Source organism: Dendrobates tinctorius, unplaced genomic scaffold (assembly GCF_039654945.1).
Source record: "Dendrobates tinctorius isolate UK_male_01 unplaced genomic scaffold, ASM3965494v1 ptg000099l, whole genome shotgun sequence".
Taxonomy (NCBI): domain Eukaryota; kingdom Metazoa; phylum Chordata; class Amphibia; order Anura; family Dendrobatidae; genus Dendrobates; species Dendrobates tinctorius.
Window position 1 is genome coordinate 761,169 of NW_027361767.1, and position 21,656 is coordinate 782,824.

Genomic DNA, 21,656 nt, shown 5'->3' on the forward strand with positions numbered 1-21,656 from the left:
AGAAGAGTGGGCGAGCGGTGAGGGGTGCGGTGCGGGAGAGTGGTGAGAGGTGCGGGCGAGCGGTGAGAAGAGTGGGTGAGAAGAGTGGGCGAGCGGTGAGAGCGAGCGGTGAGAAGAGTGGGCGAGCGGGTGAGAGGTGCGGGCGAGCGGTGAGAAGAGTGGGCGAGCGGTGAGAGGTGCGGGCGAGCGGTGAGAGGTGCGGGCGAGCGGTGAGAGGATTGTGTGAGAGGCGCGGGCGAGTGTTGAGATGTGCGGGAGAGTGGCGAGAGGCGCGGGAGAGCGGTGCGGGCGAGAGGCGCGGGAGAGCGGTGAGAAGAGTGGGCGAGCGGGTGAGAAGAGTGGGCGAGCGGTGAGAAGAGTGGGCGAGCGGTGAGAAGAGTGGGCGAGCGGTGAGAAGAGTGGGCGAGCGGTGAGAAGAGTGGGCGAGCGGTGAGAAGAGTGGGCGAGCGGTGAGAAGAGTGGGCGAGCGGTGAGAAGAGTGGGCGAGCGGGTGAGAAGAGTGGGCGAGCGGGTGAGAAGAGTGGGCGAGCGGTGAGAAGAGTGGGCGAGCGGTGAGAAGAGTGGGCGAGCGGTGAGAAGAGTGGGCGAGCGGTGAGAAGAGTGGGCGAGCGGTGAGAAGAGTGGGCGAGCGGGTGAGAAGAGTGGGCGAGCGGGTGAGAAGAGTGGGCGAGCGGTGAGAAGAGTGGGCGAGCGGTGAGAAGAGTGGGCGAGCGGTGAGAAGAGAGGGCGAGCGGGTGAGAAGAGAGGGCGAGCGGGTGAGAAGAGTGGGCGAGAAGAGTGGGCGAGAAGAGTGGGCGAGAAGAGTGGGCGAGAAGAGTGGGCGAGCGGGTGAGAAGAGTGGGCGAGCGGGTGAGAAGAGTGGGCGAGCGGTGAGAAGAGTGGGCGAGCGGTGAGAAGAGAGGGCGAGCGGGTGAGAAGAGTGGGCGAGAAGAGTGGGCGAGAAGAGTGGGCGAGCGGGTGAGAAGAGTGGGCGAGAAGAGTGGGCGAGCGGGTGAGAAGAGTGGGCGAGCGGGTGAGAAGAGTGGGCGAGCGGGTGAGAAGAGTGGGCGAGCGGGTGAGAAGAGTGGGCGAGCGGGTGAGAAGAGTGGGCGAGCGGTGAGAAGAGTGGGCGAGCGGTGAGAAGAGAGGGCGAGCGGGTGAGAAGAGTGGGCGAGAAGAGTGGGCGAGCGGGTGAGAAGAGTGGGCGAGAAGAGTGGGCGAGAAGAGTGGGCGAGCGGGTGAGAAGAGTGGGCGAGCGGGTGAGAAGAGTGGGCGAGCGGGTGAGAAGAGTGGGCGAGAAGAGTGGGCGAGAAGAGTGGGCGAGAAGAGTGGGCGAGAAGAGTGGGCGAGCGGGTGAGAAGAGTGGGCGAGAAGAGTGGGCGAGAAGAGTGGGCGAGCGGGTGAGAAGAGTGGGCGAGCGGGTGAGAAGAGCGGGAGAGCGGGTGAGAAGAGCGGGAGAGCGGGTGAGAAGAGCGGGAGAGCGGGTGAGAAGAGTGGGCGAGCGTGTGAGAGGTGCGGGCGAGCGATGCGGGGGTGCGGGAGAGCGGTGAGAAGAGTGGGCGAGTGGTGAGAGGTGCGGGTGAGCTGTCAGAGGTGCGGGCGAGCGGTGAGAAGAGTGGGCGAGCGGGTGAGAAGAGTGGGCGAGCGGGTGAGAAGAGTGGGCGAGCGGGTGAGAAGAGTGGGCGAGCGGGTGAGAAGAGTGGGCGAGCGGGTGAGAAGAGTGGGCGAGAAGAGTGGGCGAGCGGGTGAGAAGAGTGGGCGAGCGGGTGAGAAGAGTGGGAGAGCGGTGAGAAGAGTGGGCGAGCGGTGAGAAGAGTGGGCGAGCGGTGAGGGGTGCGGTGCGGGAGAGTGGTGAGAGGTGCGGGCGAGCGGTGAGAAGAGTGGGTGAGAAGAGTGGGCGAGCGGTGAGAGCGAGCGGTGAGAAGAGTGGGCGAGCGGGTGAGAGGTGCGGGCGAGCGGTGAGAAGAGTGGGCGAGCGGTGAGAGGTGCGGGCGAGCGGTGAGAGGTGCGGGCGAGCGGTGAGAGGATTGTGTGAGAGGCGCGGGCGAGTGTTGAGATGTGCGGGAGAGTGGCGAGAGGCGCGGGAGAGCGGTGCGGGCGAGAGGCGCGGGAGAGCGGTGAGAAGAGTGGGCGAGCGGTGAGAAGAGTGGGCGAGCGGTGAGAAGAGTGGGCGAGCGGGTGAGAAGAGTGGGCGAGCGGGTGAGAAGAGTGGGCGAGCGGGTGAGAAGAGTGGGCGAGCGGGTGAGAAGAGTGGGCGAGCGGGTGAGAAGAGTGGGCGAGCGGGTGAGAAGAGTGGGCGAGCGGGTGAGAAGAGTGGGCGAGCGGTGAGAAGAGTGGGCGAGCGGAGAGAAGAGTGGGCGAGCGGTGAGAAGAGTGGGCGAGCGGTGAGAAGAGTGGGCGAGCGGTGAGAAGAGTGGGCGAGCGGTGAGAAGAGTGGGCGAGCGGTGAGAAGAGTGGGCGAGCGGTGAGAAGAGTGGGCGACCGGTGAGAAGAGTGGGCGAGCGGGTGAGAAGAGTGGGCGAGCGGGTGAGAAGAGCGGGAGAGCGGGTGAGAAGAGTGGGCGAGCGTGTGAGAGGTGCGGGAGAGCGGTGCGGGGGTGCGGTGAGAAGAGTGGGCAAGTGGTGAGAGGTGCGGGCGAGCGGTGAGAGGCGCGGGCGAGCGGTGAGAAGAGTGGGCGAGCGGGTGAGAAGAGTGGGCGAGCGGGTGAGAAGAGTGGGCGAGCGGGTGAGAAGAGTGGGCGAGCGGGTGAGAAGAGTGGGCGAGCGGGTGAGAAGAGTGGGCGAGCGGGTGAGAAGAGTGGGCGAGAAGAGTGGGCGAGCGGTGAGAAGAGTGGGCGAGCGGGTGAGAAGAGTGGGCGAGCGGTGAGAAGAGTGGGCGAGCGGTGAGAAGAGTGGGCGAGCGGTGAGAAGAGTGGGCGAGCGGTGAGAAGAGTGGGCGAGCGGTGAGAAGAGTGGGCGAGCGGTGAGGGGTGCGGTGCGGGAGAGTGGTGAGAGGTGCGGGCGAGCGGTGAGAGCGAGCGGTGAGAAGAGTGGGCGAGCGGGTGAGAGGTGCGGGCGAGCGGTGAGAAGAGTGGGCGAGCGGTGAGAGGTGCGGGCGAGCGGTGAGAGGATTGTGTGAGAGGCGCGGGCGAGTGTTGAGATGTGCGGGAGAGTGGCGAGAGGCGCGGGAGAGCGGTGCGGGCGAGAGGCGCGGGAGAGCGGTGAGAAGAGTGGGCGAGCGGGTGAGAAGAGTGGGCGAGCGGGTGAGAAGAGTGGGCGAGCGGGTGAGAAGAGTGGGCGAGCGGGTGAGAAGAGTGGGCGAGCGGGTGAGAAGAGTGGGCGAGCGGGTGAGAAGAGTGGGCGAGCGGGTAAGAGTGGGCGAGCGGTGAGAAGAGTGGGCGAGCGGTGAGAAGAGTGGGCGAGCGGTGAGAAGAGTGGGCGAGCGGTGAGAAGAGTGGGCGAGCGGTGAGAAGAGTGGGCGAGCGGTGAGAAGAGTGGGCGAGCGGTGAGAAGAGTGGGCGAGCGGTGAGAAGAGTGGGCGAGCGGTGAGAAGAGTGGGCGAGCGGTGAGAAGAGTGGGCGAGCGGAGAGAAGAGTGGGCGAGCGGTGAGAAGAGTGGGCGAGCGGGTGAGAAGAGTGGGCGAGCGGTGAGAAGAGTGGGCGAGCGGTGAGAAGAGTGGGCGAGCGGTGAGAAGAGTGGGCGAGCGGTGAGAAGAGTGGGCGAGCGGTGAGAAGAGAGGGCGAGCGGGTGAGAAGAGTGGGCGAGAAGAGTGGGCGAGAAGAGTGGGCGAGCGGGTGAGAAGAGTGGGCGAGCGGGTGAGAAGAGTGGGCGAGCGGGTGAGAAGAGTGGGCGAGCGGTGAGAAGAGAGGGCGAGCGGGTGAGAAGAGTGGGCGAGAAGAGTGGGCGAGCGGGTGAGAAGAGTGGGCGAGAAGAGTGGGCGAGCGGGTGAGAAGAGTGGGCGAGCGGGTGAGAAGAGTGGGCGAGCGGTGAGAAGAGTGGGCGAGCGGTGAGAAGAGTGGGCGAGCGGTGAGAAGAGAGGGCGAGCGGGTGAGAAGAGTGGGCGAGAAGAGTGGGCGAGCGGGTGAGAAGAGTGGGCGAGAAGAGTGGGCGAGCGGGTGAGAAGAGTGGGCGAGCGGGTGAGAAGAGTGGGCGAGCGGTGAGAAGAGCGGGAGAGCGGGTGAGAAGAGTGGGAGAGCGGGTGAGAGGCGCGGGCGAGCGGTGAGAAGAGCGGGTGAGAGGTGCGGGCGAGCGGTGAGAAGAGCGGGTGAGAGGCGCGGGTGCGGTCAGGAGGTCACGCTGCTTTGTAGACTCTGCCTTAGTAACATGCAAAGCAGGAAGTGACCGTCCCTCCAACTTGCTGTTGGTGAAGTAAAACATGTCACGTGATATCCGTGGCATCGTCTGAATCTGCTGTTAGTCCACCATGGCCACACACACTGGCACTTTGTCACCTGCACATCTACAATAACAATGCGGTTAACAATTGCGCCTCTCTATACAGGCTTTTCAGTACACAGCACTCGTTACCATAGTAACACGCCTCCCACAACCACATGACTTGCCAGCAACTAACATGGCGGCGAGCGATCGTCAGCCTTCAAAGATCCCTGCCTGACGTCACTTCCTCTTTTTCATCTCTTTCCTGAAATTTGTGTCTCTGTCACTGGAGCCATTTTTTCGGGGCCGGTATATTTGTTTCTGCTGAGCAGGAGGTCTTCAAAAACATGGCTGCCCAGGTCTATTCAATCGTGTACAAATGGAGACATTTTTGTTTTTTGTTTCTCGGTGACATTTGGCTTTTTTTTGTACCTTTGAGAGGCAGCTGGTGACACCAGGACGGCATGGAGCTGCTTATCAGAGGGACGGTGCGTGTCTGACATGGAGGGGAGGCCTGGATGCCATCTAGTAATAAGATATTAGATACACCAGCTAAAACATCTACAGCTGTGGTGGGACTACAAGTCCCAGCAACCACCGCTAGTGTTATTTGCTGGGACTTCCACAAGTCTCTGTTTGCTGATATATTCTGCTGTGATGATGCCTGCTGACCTGTCTGTTATGTATTTTCTTTATAGAGGCCGATACTAAAGGGGGTATGTGCTCTCCAGCATGTGAGGAGCCTACATCGAGCTCCACCGCGGCTCTCACCGCTCATCCCTATCGTGGTGGAGCAAACGGTCAGTAATGCATGCGTCCTGTCTGGTAGGAATACTATACGGATCCTGAGGACATAGGCCTCACCGTGTGATTCTTCTCAATAGTGCAGCCAGGATCCAAGTCCGTTGACCGTCGGATGCATTTAGATAAAAGGAGAGAAAAAAGGATTCATAGGCTGGAAGCAAATAAAAATGGCTTTTTATTTTATTCCAATAAAAAGGGAAAAGGTGTTGTCCAGACAGATTAAAAAGAATCCAACATAACAGCGTTTCTGGCATAACCAAATCATATACAGACTAAGTATGGCGATTCATGTAAAAATAATATTATTAATAAGGCCACTATAGTGCCAGCGTGCCCCCTTGCCCCCTTTTTTTTTAAAGTTACCTCGTGTATAGAGTGTAGAACAATTCACAGTGTTGTTGAGGAGTAATCCCAAAGGGATAAGCGGAGCGAGAAGGCGGTGGTTCAAGGAGTTCGTATCCCGCAGTCACTTGGTGATGTGCCACAAAGATCCAAGTGTGACGTCAGAGAGACGTGGTGCACCCTTTATCCAGCCATTTGGCTAGTCATCATGGTGGATCTGTGACCCATATGGCGGTTATGGGTATAGAACTTGTGCCCATGCAGGCACGCAAGGGGGATCATATAAAATGTCCCGCGCCGAATCTCGCTGGATTTTTCTGTTGGATACCCTTATTCCAAAGGGTCTTAGATTGAATTATTCGGGTTTTATTAAAGTATTTGACTAATTTGTGCAAAACTACTAGTGTGTGTGTGTATATATACATATCCCCATGAACGCGAGGAGGACCATTCCCTGATGAAGGAGACAGGAGTCTCCGAAACGCCTTGGACAGTCTTTTGGCCCTCTCTGTGATCTGTAGCGGCTGCAGGCCGGTGTACCACATGTCTCTGACGTCACCGCAGGTCCTGAGCTGACGCGCACAAGTGTTACTATGGAGCACATCGCCTCTTTTTTTGCCAGGACTTTTGAACGGTGGCTGCTACCGGCAGGAGCAGCACCATCATATCTGCAGTTATGGATTACTCATACCCGAGATTCATGCACAAGCATTTAGATCTTTGCTGCCTATCACCAAGTAACGTAGTTAGTAAGGCCGAAAAAAGACATTAGTCCATCCAGTTCAGCCTATAAAATTCTGTCAGAATAAATCCCCAGATCTACGTCCTTCTAAAGAACCTAATAACTGTAAGATACAATATCGTTACGCTCCAGGAAGACATCCAGGCCTCTCTTGAACCCTTCGACTGCGTTCGCCATCCCCACCTCCTCAGACAAGGAATTCCAGATTCTCCCTCCCCTAACAGTAAAGAATCCTTTTCTATGTTGGTGGAAAAACCTTTTCTCCTCCAGACGCACAGAATGCCCCCTTGTGACCATCACCTTCCTTGGTATAAACAGATCCTCGGAGAGATATTTGTATTGTTCCCTTATATACTTATACATGGTTATTAGATATCGTCTTTTTTCTAGACTAAATAATCCTAGTTTTGCTAATCTCTCTGGGTATTGTAGTTCCCCTATCCCCTTTATTAGTTTTGTTGCCCTCCTTTGTACCCGCTCTAGTTCCATTATATCCTTCCTGAGCACCGGTGCCCAAAACTGTACACAGTACTCCATGTGCGGTCTAACCAGGGATTTGTACAGAGGCAGTATAATGCTCTCATCATGTGTATCCAGACCTCTATTAATGCACCCCATGATCCTGTTTGCCTTGGCAGCTGCTGCCTGGCACTGGTTGCTCCAGGTAAGTTTATCATTAACTAGGATCCCCAACTCCTTCTCCATGTCAGATTTACCCAGTGGTTTCCCGTTCAGTGTGTAATAGTGATATTGATTCCTTCTTCCCATGTGTATAAGTGACTGCGGGATACTAACTTCTCTCTCCGCTTATCCCTTTGGGATTACTCCTCAACAACGCTGTCAATTGTTCTACATTCTATACACAAGGTAACTTTTTAAGAAAGTGGGCACGCTGGCACTATAGTGGTATTATTATTATTTTTACATGAATCACCATACTTTGTCTGTATATGATTTTGTTATGTATATACAGTTGTGGCCAAAAGTATTGACACCCCTGCAATTCTGTCAGATAATACTCACTTTCTTCCTGAAAATGATTGCAAACACAAATTCTTTGGTATTATCTTCATTTAATTTGTCTTAAATGAAAAAACACAAAAAGAATTGTCCTAAAGCCAAATTGGATATAATTCCACACCAAACATAAAAAAGAGGGTGGACAAAAGTATTGGCACTGTTCGAAAAATCATGTGATGCTTCTCTAATTTGTTTAATTAACAGCACCTGTAACTTACCTGTGGCACCTAACAGGTGTTGGCAATAACTAAATCACACTTGCAGCCAGTTGACATGGATTAAAGTTGACTCAACCTCTGTCCTGTGTCCTTGTGTGTACCACATTGAGCATGGAGAAAAGAAAGAAGACCAAAGAACTGTCTGAAGACTTGAGAAACCAAATTGTGAGGAAGCATGAGCAATCTCAAGGCTACAAGTCCATCTCCAAAGACCTGAATGTTCCTGTGTCTACCATGCGCAGTGTCATCAAGAAGTGTAAAGCCCATGGCACTGTGGCTAACCTCCCTAGATGTGGACGGAAAAGAAAAATTGACAAGAGATTTCAATGCAAGATTGTGCGGATGTTGGATAAAGAACCTCGACTAACATCCAAACAAGTTCAAGCTGCCCTGCAGTCCGAGGGTACAACAGTGTCAACCCGTACTATCCGTCGGCGTCTGAATGAAAAGGGACTGTATGGTAGGAGACCCAGGAAGACCCCACTTCTTACCCCGAGACATAAAAAAGCCAGGCTGGAGTTTGCCAAAACTTACCTGAAAAAGCCTAAAGCGTTTTGGAAGAATGTTCTCTGGTCAGATGAGACAAAAGTAGAGCTTTTTGGGCAAAGGCATCAACATAGAGTTTACAGGAGAAAAAAAGAGGCATTCAAAGAAAAGAACACGGTCCCTACAGTCAAACATGGCGGAGGTTCCCTGATGTTTTGGGGTTGCTTTGCTGCCTCTGGCACTGGACTGCTTGACCGTGTGCATGGCATTATGAAGTCTGAAGACTACCAACAAATTTTGCAGCATAATGTAGGGCCCAGTGTGAGAAAGCTGGGTCTCCCTCAGAGGTCATGGGTCTTCCAGCAGGACAATGACCCAAAACACACTTCAAAAAGCACTAGAAAATGGTTTGAGAGAAAGCACTGGAGACTTCTAAGGTGGCCAGCAATGAGTCCAGACCTGAATCCCATAGAACACCTGTGGAGAGATCTAAAAATGGCAGTTTGGAGAAGGCACCCTTCAAATATCAGGGACCTGGAGCAGTTTGCCAAAGAAGAATGGTCTAAAATTCCAGCAGAGCATTGTAAGAAACTCATTGATGGTTACCGGAAGCGGTTGGTCGCAGTTATTTTGGCTAAAGGTTGTGCAACCAAGTATTAGGCTGAGGGTGCCAATACTTCTGTCTGGCCCTTTTTTGGAGTTTTGTGTGAAATGATCAATGTTTTGCTTTTTGCTTCATTTTCTTTTGTGTTTTTTCGTTGAAGACAAATTAAATGAAGATAATACCAAAGAATTTGTGTTTGCAATCATTTTCAGGATGAAACTGAGTATTATCTGACAGAATTGCAGGGGTGTCAATACTTTTGGCCACAACTGTATATTCTTAGTGGTACCTGAAGGCACATATTAGATGGATTTATTTTCTCTATGGTTTTTTTATGTGTTAACCCCATCTAGACTCTCTGAGCGCAATAGTAAATTATTCTAGATTTTAATTCTCACACCTATGGTAACTGCTGTCTTTTACCTGTGCTGCTGGAGCCTCTATGGTACTGAGTGCCACTGTAATATTTTAAAAAACAAATTTTATTTATATCCAGCCAATGGATCCTTTTATGTCTCCTTTTTTCTATAGTGATCCTGAGCAACATCCTGTGTGCACTCACTGTGTACATCCATTACATTACTATCCTGAGTAACATCCTGTATTATACCCCAGAGCTGCACTCACTATTCTGCTGGTGCAGTCACTATGTACATACATTACTGATCCTGAGTTACATCCTGTATTATACCCCAGAGCTGCACTCACTATTCTGCTGGTGCAGTCACTGTGTACATACATTACTGATCCTGAGTTACATCCTGTATTATACCCCAGAGCTGCACTCACTATTCTGGTGCAGTCACTATGTACATACATTACTGATCCTGAGTTACATCCTGTATTATACCCCAGAGCTGCACTCACTATTCTGCTGGTGCAGTCTCTGTGTACATACATTACATTACTGATCCTGAGTTACATCCTGTATTATACTTCAGAACACATGACACATGCACAAAAACTGAACGGGTCATAAGACCCTGTTCACACCACCCAAGAACTAAGACACAAAAACAGAACACAGTATGACAAACGTGCATAAATACTCTGCTGTAAAACATATGTAACTGTAAGTAGCAAGTGCTAGTAAAAGATGTTAACAAAACCAGGGTATTTTGTTGATACGTTTTTTTGCAAAAAAATGTACGCTAAGCCACTCCGCCGCGTCAAGGCATACCCTTCTCGGAGCAGTCCTATCTAATATATTTAAAAACCTGAACATGTGAATAATACCTTCATGAGCAGGGTTCAGAAAGGTGCTGCCCGGTATGTTCAGGATTTTAAATATATTAGATAGGACTGCTCCGAGAAGGGTATGCCATGACGCGGCGGAGTGGCTTAGCGTACATTTTTTTGCAAAAAAAGTATCAACAAAATACCCTGGTTTTGTTAACATCTTTTACTAGCACTTGCTACTTACAGTTACATATGTTTTACAGCAGAGTATTTATGCACGTTTGTCATACTGTGTTCTGTTTTTGTGTCTTAGTTCTTGGGTGGTGTGAACAGGGTCTTATGACCCGTTCAGTTTTTGTGCATGTGTCATGTGTTCTGAATCCATTGATTTCTTGCTTATGCAAGCTTTGGGAGATCCCCGCCTCTCTCCTTTGGGACATGCATAAAAAGCCATTTTGCCCAGCGAGCCCATACCGGGCAGCACCTTTCTGAACCCTGCTCATGAAGGTATTATTCACATGTTCAGGTTTTTAAATATATTAGATAGGACTGCTCCGAGAAGGGTATGCCTTGACGCGGCGGAGTGGCTTAGCGTACATTTTTTTGCAAAAAAAGTATCAACAAAATACCCTGGTTTTGTTAACATCTTTTACTAGCACTTGCTACTTACAGTTACATATGTTTTACAGCAGAGTATTTATGCACGTTTGTCATACTGTGTTCTGTTTTTGTGTCTTAATCCTGTATTATACTGCAGAGCTGCGCTCACTATTCTGCTGGTGCAGTCACTGTGTACATACATTACATTACTGATCCTGAGTTACATCCTGTATTATACTCTAGAGCAGCACTCACTATTCTGCTGGTGCAGTCACTGTGTACATACATTACATTACTGATCCTGAGTTACATCCTGTATTATACTCCAGAGCTGCGCTCACTTTTCTGCTGGTGTAGTCACTGTGTACATACATTACATTACATTACTGATCCTGCGTTACATCCTGTATTATACTCCAGAGCTGCACTCACTATTCTGCTGGAGCTGTCACTCTGTACATACATTACATTACATTACTGATCCTGAGTTACATCCTGTTTTATACGCCAGAGCTGCACTCACTATTCTGCTGGTGCAGTCACTGTGTACATACATTACATTACTGATCCTGAGTTACATCCTGTATTATACCCCAGAGCTGCACTCACTATTCTGCTGGTGCAGTCACTGTGTACATACATTACATTACTGATCCTGGGTTACATCCTGTATTATACCCCAGAGCTGCACTCACTATTCTGCTGGTGCAGTCACTGTGTACATACATTACATTACTGATCCTGAGTTACATCCTGTATTATACTCCAGAGCTGCACTCACTATTCTGCTGGTGCAGTCACTGTGTACATACATTACATTACTGATCCTGAGTTACATCCTGTATTATACCCCAGAGCTGCACTCACTATTCTACTGGTGCAGTCACTGTGTACATACATTACATTACTGATCCTGAGTTACATCCTGTATTATACTCCAGAGCTGCACTCACTATTCTGCTGGTGCAGTCACTGTGTACATACATTACATTACTGATTTGCGTTACATCCTGTATTATACTCCAGAGCTGCACTCACTATTCTGCTGGTGCAGTCACTGTGTACATACATTACATTACTGATCCTGAGTTACCTCCTGTATTATACTCCAGAGCTGCAATCACTATTCTGCTGGTGCAGTCACTGTGTACATACATTACATTACTGATCCTGAGTTACCTCCTGTATTATACTCCAGAGCTGCACTCACTATTCTGCTGGTGCAGTCACTGTGTACATACATTACATTACTGATCCTGAGTTACATCCTGTATTATACCCCAGAGCTGCACTCACTATTCTGCTGGTTCAGTCACGCTGTGGCTTTTTCACTGTTTCTCTATTATTCTGATTGCAGGGCCGCGGGGAGCGAGCATATGACATTTACTCTAGGTTACTGCGGGAGCGGATTATCTGCGTCATGGGGCCGGTGAGATTCTTGATCATTAACCCCTTCTCTTTCCCAGCGCCCCTCCCCCAACACTCGCATATATTTCTTCATTCATTCAGATTGACGACTCTCTCTCCAGCCTGGTGATCGCTCAGCTCCTGTTCCTGCAATCAGAGAGTAACAAGAAGCCTATTCACATGTACATCAACAGCCCAGGTAACCGATGACCAGAGGAACCTTGATGCTTGGGGTCACCTCCATGTTTCCTTCACCCCCGCTACCCTATGCAGTTTTGCATGCACCGTGTGCTGCGCTCTTCACCTCCCATCACCTTCAAATAAAATATGCAACTTTCGAATATGCTTTGTGTTTCACTATTTCCAAGATCTCTGCTTGCCGTTAGTGAATTGGAACATTATTACACAGAAATAATAATGGTTCTCTCAGCTGAGGGTTTGCTGGTGATGAGTTGAAGCTCTGAGTATTTTTGTCCTCAATTGGAGCAGTAATGTGATGTTGCCTGACTGGTGTAAGCAGATTGCAGCCCCTCCATTCTTCAAACTCCAGTTTTGGGGGTCTTTTTCAGTACATATCGGTCATACTTTGCTTATATCTATTTTTAGGGGGCTCGGTGACAGCCGGTCTGGCGATATATGACACCATGCAGTATATACTGAACCCCATCTGTACGTGGTGTGTGGGGCAAGCAGCCAGTATGGGGTCCCTCCTGCTGGCAGCCGGATCCCATGGAATGAGACACTCTTTGCCTAACTCCCGAATTATGATCCACCAGCCCTCAGGAGGAGCCCGGGTAAGTCACCTGCCCTATAAGCGCAGACATGGAGGTGTTACTTATGTGGCCTCACTTAGTCATAGAGATGGAGTGCAGAGGTAACTGTTACCTCTGTAAGCTGGCAGTCCTAAAGTCTCCCCTGCCACATATGAAGATATATGGTACTGTGACAGATCTGGGGACCTGGAAGCCACATTGAATGTCGTACTGATATCTGTCATCCTCAGGGTCAGGCCACAGACATCGCTATACAGGCGGAGGAAATTCTGAAGCTCAAGAAACAGATCAATGACATTTACGCAAAGCACACGCGTCAGCCGCTGTCTCTGATCGGTGAGTCCACGCTCCACCCCACACCTCCTCACATTGTTCAGCGTTTCCACTGCAAAAATCACTTTCTTTTTTTTTCTCCTTCATGGAGATTAAAAAATGCTTAAAAATGTAAAAAAAAAATAGAGAAAACATGAATTTTCCTGCTTGAAAAAGTCATTTTAAAACATTGCAAAAAGACCGTGTGAACACACTCTTGGGCCTGAGCGGTCACATTTTAAGGTTTTCTTTGGCTGTGAAGGTGAGGGGTTAATATCGTCCCTGGGGGCTTCCTTTTGGCGCAGTGGCACCTCCTGTTATATATCCTTTGTTGGCAATGCTAGAGGTCAAACGTTTTCTGTAAGTCTTCACAAGGTTGCCACACACTGTTGGTGGTATGTTGGCCCATTCCTCCATGCAGATCTCCTCTAGAGCAGTGTTCCCCAACTTCAGTCCTCAAGGCCCACCAACAGGTCATGTTTTCAGGATTTCCTTAGTATTGCCAAGGTGATAATTGCATTACCTGTGCAATACAAAGGAAATACTGAAAACATGACCTGTTTTTGGGCCTTGAAGACTGGAGTTGGGGAACATTGCTCTAGAGCAGTGATGTTTTGGGCCTGTTGCTGGGCAACACAGACTTTCAAATCCCTCCAAAGGTTTTCCATGGGGATGAGTTCTGGAGACTGGCTAGGCCACTCCAGGACCTTTATATGCTTCTTACGAAGCCACTCCTTCGTTGCCCTGGCAGTGTGCTTGGGAATATTATGCCCAAAGACCCATCCACGTTTCGTCTTCAATGCCCTTGCTGCTGGAAGGAGGTTTGCACTCAAAATCTCACAATACATGGCTCCATTAATTCTTTAATGTACAGGGATCAGTTGTCCTGGTCCCTTTGCAGAGAAACAGCCCCAAAGCATGATGTTGCCACCCCCATGCTTTACAGTAGGTATCGTGTTCTTTGGATGCAACTCCGCGGTCTGTCTCCTCCAAACACGACGAGTTTTGTTTCTACCACATAATTCTACTTAGGTTTCATCAGACCATATGACATTCTCCCGATACGCTACTGGATAATCCAAATGCTCTCTAGCAAACTTCAGACGGGCCCGGACATGTACTGGCTTAAGCAGGGGGACACGTCTGGCACTGCAGGATCTGAGTCTCTGGTGGCGTAGTGTGTTACTGATGGTAGCTGTCAGAGACACCGCACTGAACTTGCTCACTCAGCCAGTGCGCGTGTCCTGAGTAAAGCGAACAGTGCTCAAAGCTACCTGTGGAGCGGGCAGCAACCGAATAGATGTGTACTTCAGAGCCGCAGGACCTGAAGCACGTGACTACTAGAGGCGTGGCCTAAACTCCACAGAGCTAGGAGCTGCAGGGAAACTCCTAGCAGGGTAACTGCGAGACAAAGTTACCAAGGGGCATAGACAGTAAGAATAGTCAGGACGTAGCCAATGAGTCACACACAGAGATAGCTGCAAGGTACCAGAGGGGTGCGCAGAGAGTAGTCAGGTCACAGGCAATGAGTCATACACAGATAATAACGCAGTACAAAATCAACAGGCAAACTCACAACGGGAAACAGAATCGGGTCAGAACCATATAAACAAGGTATAGCAACAAACAGGCACACGGGGGTCAGCACACTAGGCCAAAGGCAAAAGTATAACTGGCAGGGATTGAAGCTTCCCAGGGGTTTATGAAGCTCTCCCAGAACCAGAAAGAGGCCACAATCATTAACCCCAAGTGTGCAGATCAAAACCTGCACAGAGCTCCAGACATTAACCCCCGGTGTGCAGCTCAAAAACCTGCACTGGGATCATGACAGTACCCCCCTCTCAACGGGGGGGCCTCTGGACCCCCAGGCTTCCCCGGGTACTTGGCATGGAACGCCTGAACCAGGCGATCTGCATGTACCGAGCGAGCAGGGACCCACGAGCGCTCTTCTGGTCCATATCCCTTCCAGTGGACCAGGTACTGCAAAGAGCGGCGCACCCGCCGAGAGTCCACAATATGTCCGACCTCATACTCCAATTGACCCTCCACCAGCACTGGAGGAACAACAGTCTCAGAGTTCTCTTTGACAGATCCTGCTGGTTTCAACAGAGACTTATGGAACACATTAGATATTTTTAAGGAGGCGGGGAGACGCAACCTATATGCCACAGGGTTGACTATCTCCATAATCTCGTACGGACCAATGAACTTTGGTCCCAACTTAACTGATGGTACCTTTAAGTTGATGTTACGCGAGGAGAGCCAAACCTTCTCTCCCACCTGAAACGTGTCTCCCGAGGCTCTCTTTTTGTCCGCAAAATATTTGTATCTCCCCTGGGCTCGAGAGATATTACGCCGGACTTTAGCCCAGAGGTTTTTTAACCGTTGAACGGACCCCTCTGCTCCTGGACAACCGGAATCCACCCGAGAAAACTCCCCAAAATGCGGATTAAAGCCATAGTTAATCAGGAATGGGGACATGTTGGTGGACTGACTCACCCGGTTGTTAAAAGCGAATTCAGCCAACGGTAACGCATCACACCAATCCTCCTGTCTGGCGGAGGTCAGACACCTGAGAATTTGTTCCAGGGATTGATTGGTGCGTTCTGTCTGACCATTACTCTCCGGGTGATATGCCGACGAGAAGGAGAGTGAGATGCCCAATTTCATACAGAACGCCCTCCAAAATTTGGCCACAAACTGCACACCTCTGTCAGACACAACATTCAGGGGTACCCCATGCAATCGGACCACATGCTGCACAAACAATCTTGACAACGTTTCTGCTGAAGGTAGTGCTGCCAAGGGAATGAAATGGGCCTGTTTAGAAAACCTATCCACCACCACCCAGATCACGGTATTGCCCCTGGAAGGTGGAAGGCCGGTAATAAAATCCATGGAAAGATGAGTCCATGGCCTATCAGGAACCGGTAAAGGTATGAGTTCCCCAGCCGGTCGGTTATGCGAGCTTTTGGAACGGGCACATATGCCACAAGCAGAAACAAATTCCTTGACATCGGACCTTAATGAAGGCCACCAAAAACCCCTGGCTACTGCCTCTCTAGGGGCCGTGATACCTGGATGAGCACTCAGCCTAGAATCATGAAACTCCTGCAGAAGTCTAGGCCGCAATGAATCTGGAACAAACAGTTTATCGCTTGGCCTGGTTGCCGGAGCTAGGGCCTGAGCCCTTAGGATTTCTTGTTCCAACTCAGTTGAGACCCCCGCCACTACCACCCCTGGGGGAAGAATGGAGGACGGCGGCTCAGGGGGAGACACTGGATCAAAACTTCTGGACAGGGCATCCGCTTTAACATTTTTGGACCCCGGTCGAAAAGTAATTGAGAACTGAAATCGTGAAAAAAAAAAAAAAGTGACCAATGGGCCTGTCTAGGAGTAAGCCTCTTAGCAGATTCAAGGTACGCCAAATTTTTGTGATCCGTGACAACCGTGATAGGGTGAGCCACCCCTTCCAAAAAGTGCCTCCATTCCTCAAACGCCAGCTTGACCGCAAGAAGTTCTCTATTGCCTACATCATAGTTTTTCTCAGCTGAAGAGAACTTCTTGGAGAAGAAGGCACAGGGTTTGAGATTGGTAAGGGTGGCCGGACCCTGGGACAGCACAGCCCCCACCCCCACTTCAGAAGCATCCACCTCCACAATGAATGGTTTGGACGGGTCAGGTTGCACCAACACCGGGGCAGACATAAAACATTTCTTAATCGCTGAGAAGGATTCCTTAGCGAGTACAGACCAATTTTTTTACATCAGCTCCCTCCTGGGTAAGATCCGTGAGTGGTTTCACCACTTGTGAGAAACCTTTAATGAATCTCCGGTAATAGTTCGCAAATCCTAAGAAGCGCTGGAGCCCCTTGAGATCTCGAGGCTGAACCCAGTCAGCGATCGCCAGCACCTTCTTAGGATCCATACGAAACCCCTCACAGGACACAATCAACCCCAAAAAAGGCAGCTCCTGTACAAAAAACGAACATTTTTCCAGTTTGGCGAACAATTGGTTCTCCCTGAGTCTCTGGAGAACTGTCTTTAGATGTTGCAAGTGAGATTGACTGTCCGGGGAATACACCAAAATATCATCCAAATAAATAATAACAAAACGTCCTATCAGATCAGAAAACACAACATTGATGAAATTTTGGAAAATAGCGGGTGCATTAGTTAACCCAAATGGCATTACCAGGTTCTCAAAGAGTCCTTCTGATGTGAGGAATGCCGTTTTCCACTCGTCCCCTTCCCGAACCCTTATCAGATTGTAGGCCCCCCGCAGATCTAACTTGGAGAACCATTGGGCCCCAGCTAACTGGTTACATAAGTCTGGGATGAGGGGAAGCGGGTAAGAGTTCCAAACCGTTATCTTGTTCAGTTCCCGAAAGTCGAGGCACGGCCGCAAACCACCATCTTTTTTTCTTCACAAAGAAGAACCCTGCTGCCACAGGTGACACAGAAGGCCTGATATGCCCTTTGCGGAGACTCTCAGCTATGTACTCCTTCATGGCTTGGCGCTCAGGCCCAGACAAATTGAACAATCGAGCCTTAGGTAATTTGGCTCCGGGTACTAAATCAATGGCACAATCATAGGGTCTATGTGGTGGCAGCGCCTCAGCCTCACTTTCGGAAAAAACGTCTTCGAAATCTTTCAGGTACTCCGGAATACCTTCCAGATCGACAGACGACACAGATACGGATTTAACAGCGTTAACAAGATGTCCCCGGTTACCACATTTACTATTGCATCCCCATTGAGTGATTTCCCCTGTAACCCAATCAATAGTAGGATTATGGCGTTGAAGCCAAGGCATCCCCAGTACCAGTCCTGCAGGCAAGTTATCTAGCACCAGACAACTTAGTTCCTCCACATGAGTGGAACCCACTTTTAGAGAAAAAAGTTCAGACCTGCAACAGATACCATCTTGGGTAAGAGGAGATGAGTCAATTGCCACAAGTTTAACAGGATCATGAAGCCTGACTGTCCCTATCTTATAAAGAGTCATAACCTTGGTATCAATCAGGTTCACAGCCGAACCGCGTTCAATAAAAGCAGTAGTCTGAACAGGACCATAACCAAGTTCCAGTTCCACCTGCAGCACCATTTTTGCACATGAGGAAAATTGTACCTGAAGGTCTGGGTAGCCTCCTCGATTACTACCCAGACCTAGTCGTTTCCCGCCATCTTGGAGGATGACTGACAGGAGGGGCAGTCCTTCTTCCAATGTCCAGATTTCCCACAATAGAAGCACAACTGCTTTTCCCGGCAGCGTCTTCTTTCCTTTCCCTCACAGGTGACAGCGCTCACCTCCATAGCCATAGGAAGAGTCTGGGTCTCATCTCCACTGAAGAATAAGGGCGATTCCCATTGCATAATGCCTCTAGCCCGCAGCCTGCGATCCATGCGAACCGCTTGGACCATGGCATCCTCCAGGGAGTCAGGCGGAGGATGGAGTGCCAAAGCATCCTTCAGACGTTCAAACAGGCCTCTATGGAACAGCCCCCGAAGGGCGGCATCACTCCAGGAAATCTCCTCTGCCCAACTTCTGAATTCAGTACAGATCCATTCGGCCGAGTGCTCCCCCTGACAGACACTCATCACTTTGTCCTCAGCCAACCGCACTCTATCAGGCTCATCATAAATAAGCCCTAAGGCTTCAAAAAATGCATCCACAGACATTCTCTCAGGGGCAGAAGAGGAAAGCGAGAATGCCCAGGCTTGTGGGGACCCCCTAAGCAGGGACATCACCACCCCCACCCTCTGTTTCTCATCCCCAGAGGAGCGGGGTCTCAAAGAAAAAAAAAAAGCTTACAGCCCTCCTTTAAATGCCCTGAAATCATCCTTGTTACCAGAAAATATATCTGGCAATTTAACCGGGGATTCAGGTGGGACTAAAATGACATCTCTATTCCCCACCTGCTGGAAGCCTGCGGAAAGTACCCCCTGAACTGAGTCCTCAACCCGCCGTTGGGACTGGGCCAGAGCTTGGTGTTCCAAACTAAGCTTCTGCAGTGACTGAGTCAAGCTTTTCACCTGCTCAGATAAAGCACACATTGGGTCCATGCTGCAGAAGTGAGGAGAGAAAAAAAAATTGTGGGCCAGTTATAATGTCAGAGACACCGCACTGAACTTGCTCACTGAGCCAGTGCACGTGCCCTGAGTATAGCGAAAGCGTGCTCAAAGCTACCTGTGGAGCGGGCAGCAACCGAATAGATGCGTACTTCAGAGCCGCAGGACCTGAAGCACGTGACTGCTAGAGGCGTGGCCTAAACTCCACAGAGCTAGGAGCTGCAGGGAAACTCCTAGCAGGGTAACTGCGAGACAAAGTTACCAAGGGGCATAGACAGGGAGAATAGTCAGGACGTAGCCAATGAGACACACAGAGATAGCTGTAGGGTACCAAAGGGGGTGAGCAGAGAGTAGTCAGGTCACAGGCAATGAGTCATACACAGATAATAACGCAGTACAAAATCAACAGGCAAACTCACAACGGGAAACAGAATCGGGTCAGAACCATATAAACAAGGTATAGCAATAAACAGGCACACGGGGGTCAGCACACTAGGCCAAAGGCAAAAGTATAACTGGCAGGGATTGAAGCTTCCCAGGGGTTTATGAAGCTCTCCCAGAACCAGAAAGAGGCCACAATCATTAACCCCAAGCGTGCAGATCAAAACCTGCCAGAGCTCCAGACATTAACCCCCGGTGTGCAGCTCAAAAACCTGCACTGGGATCATGACAGTAGCCTTTGTTACAGTGGTCCCAGCTCTATGCAGGTCATTCACTAGGTTCCCCGTGTGGTTCTGGGATTTTTGCGCACTGTTTTTTTGATCATTTTGACCCCACGGGGTGAGATCTTGCGTGGAGCCCCAGATCGCGGGAGCTTATCAGTGGTCTTGTATGTCTTCCAGTTTCTTGTTTTTGTTCCCACAGTTGATTTCATCACTCCAAGCTGCTTACCTATTGTAGATTCAGTCTTCTCAGCCTGATGCAGGGCTACAGTTTTGTTTCTGGTGTCCTTTGACAGCTCTTTGGTCTTCACCATAGTGGAGTTTGGAGTGTGACTGTTTGAGGTTGTGGACCGGTGTCTTTTATACTGATAAGTTCAAACAGCTGCCAATACTACAGGTAATGAGTGGAGGACAGAGGAGCCTCTTAAAGAAGAAGTTACCGGTCTGTGAGAGCCAGAAATCTTGCATGTTTTTAGGCGGCCAAATACTTATTTTCCACCATAATTTGCAAAATAAATCTTGCCTAATCAGACAAGGTGATTTTCTGGATTTGTTTCCTCATTGTGACACTTATAGTTGTGGTCTACCTATGATGTCAATTACAGGCCTCTCTCATCTTTTTAAGTGGGAGAACTTGCACAATTGGTTGCTGACTAAATACTATTTTTCCCCGCTGTATTTCTGCAATTTGCATCCATTATATTGACCGTTAGCTTTGCTGGTCGGAGATGACAGGTTTTCTCTGCTCCCCCCATATAACATCTATGTTTCCTACCTCCAGAGTCCGTCATGGAGAGAGATCGCTACATGAGTCCCACAGAAGCTCAGGAGTTTGGTATCCTGGACAAGGTATTGGTGCACCCACCTCAAAATGGAGAAGATGAACCAGAACTAGTGCGAAAAACAGAGGAGCAGGCACCGCTGCCACCACCACCATCTGAGCCTTAGAGGAGAGGCATGACTGTGCAGCGACAGGTCACACCGAGGCAGTGTCCTCACCCACAGGAGACCCAATCATTGGATGTGGCAAGACTGCTGGACATTAGTGTATAATTCACATTATACTGGCCCCTGCTGGCAGAAACAACGCAGACTTCTCACCACCAGTATGAACTGTGCATAGGGATCTTTTTCATATCCCGGTAGCTTCTGGCTTGTAGGGCAGGTAAAAAAAAAAAATTTAAAATAAAATTATCTTCACATATCCTGGTGTCGTTTCTTCTTCCGGCCACCGCTGCTGACTGTGTGTAGCGCTTACAAGCTCTTTCCTATTGGGCTAGTAAGCACTATTTTACAGCTGATCAGGATCGCTGGGGAGCGCCGTTACCTCTATTTCCCGATCAGCTTCACTGTAATAAACGAAATATCAGCGATGGTCGGTCTCATAGGCAACGGGTGATAAAGAAAATTGTTAATCTTATTAGCCATAAATTAATTTTACTAGCACTATCGACATATGTGATGATGGGAATAACCTTTTAAAAGGAATCTGTCACCTAATTTTTCAATATATAAGATGCGGCCGCCGCCATCAGGGGCTTATCTACAGCATTCTGTAATGCTGTAGATAAGCCCCTGATGTAACCTGAAAAATAAGAAATATGAGTTATATTATACTCACCCAGGGGGGCGGTCCGGGTATCGCAGTCCGGTCCAGCGCCTCCCATCTTCTAGCGATGCCGTCCTCTTCTTTGCTTCCCGTCACAGGCGTACTGCTCTGCACTGCTCTGTTGAGGGCAGAGTACTGCAGTACGAAGGCGCCGGGAAAGGTCAGAGAGGGTTGGAGCCTGCGCACTGCAGGACTCTGCCCTCAACAGGGCAGTGCAGAGCAGTACGCCTGTGACGGGAAGCAAAGAAGAGGACGGCATCGCTAGAAGATGGGAGGCGCTGGACCGGACTGCGAGACCCGGACCGGACCACCCCCTGGGTGAGTATAATATCACTCGTTTTTCTTCTCTTTCAAGTTACATCGGGGGCTTATCTACAGGATTACAGAATACTGTAGATAAGCCCCTGATGGCGGTGGCCGCATCTTATATTTGAAAAATGAGGTGACAGGTTCCCTTTAACCCCTCTCTGCCATTAGACGTACTATCCCGTC

At 50.2% G+C, this 21,656-nt stretch overlaps 1 protein-coding gene across 3 annotated transcripts; it reads left to right on the forward strand.

The window, feature by feature from the left end:
• The first annotated feature begins 4,669 nt into the window (after positions 1 to 4,669).
• CLPP (caseinolytic mitochondrial matrix peptidase proteolytic subunit) lies at positions 4,670 to 20,759 on the forward strand. 3 transcript variants are annotated; one of them, XM_073587364.1, is made up of 7 exons: positions 4,670 to 4,822; positions 5,033 to 5,134; positions 11,687 to 11,758; positions 11,839 to 11,935; positions 12,343 to 12,530; positions 12,740 to 12,845; positions 20,337 to 20,759. In XM_073587364.1, the coding sequence occupies exons 1-7, from the start codon at positions 4,799 to 4,801 to the stop codon at positions 20,501 to 20,503; spliced, it is 756 nt and encodes a 251-aa protein (XP_073443465.1). In that variant the 5' UTR covers positions 4,670 to 4,798; the 3' UTR covers positions 20,504 to 20,759. The 3 variants fall into 3 exon arrangements, with proteins under 3 accessions (XP_073443465.1, XP_073443464.1, XP_073443463.1); XM_073587363.1 differs by having other exon boundaries at positions 4,760 to 4,862; XM_073587362.1 differs by lacking the exons at positions 4,670 to 4,822; positions 5,033 to 5,134 and adding an exon at positions 6,713 to 6,886.
• Positions 20,760 to 21,656: the final 897 nt, after the last annotated feature.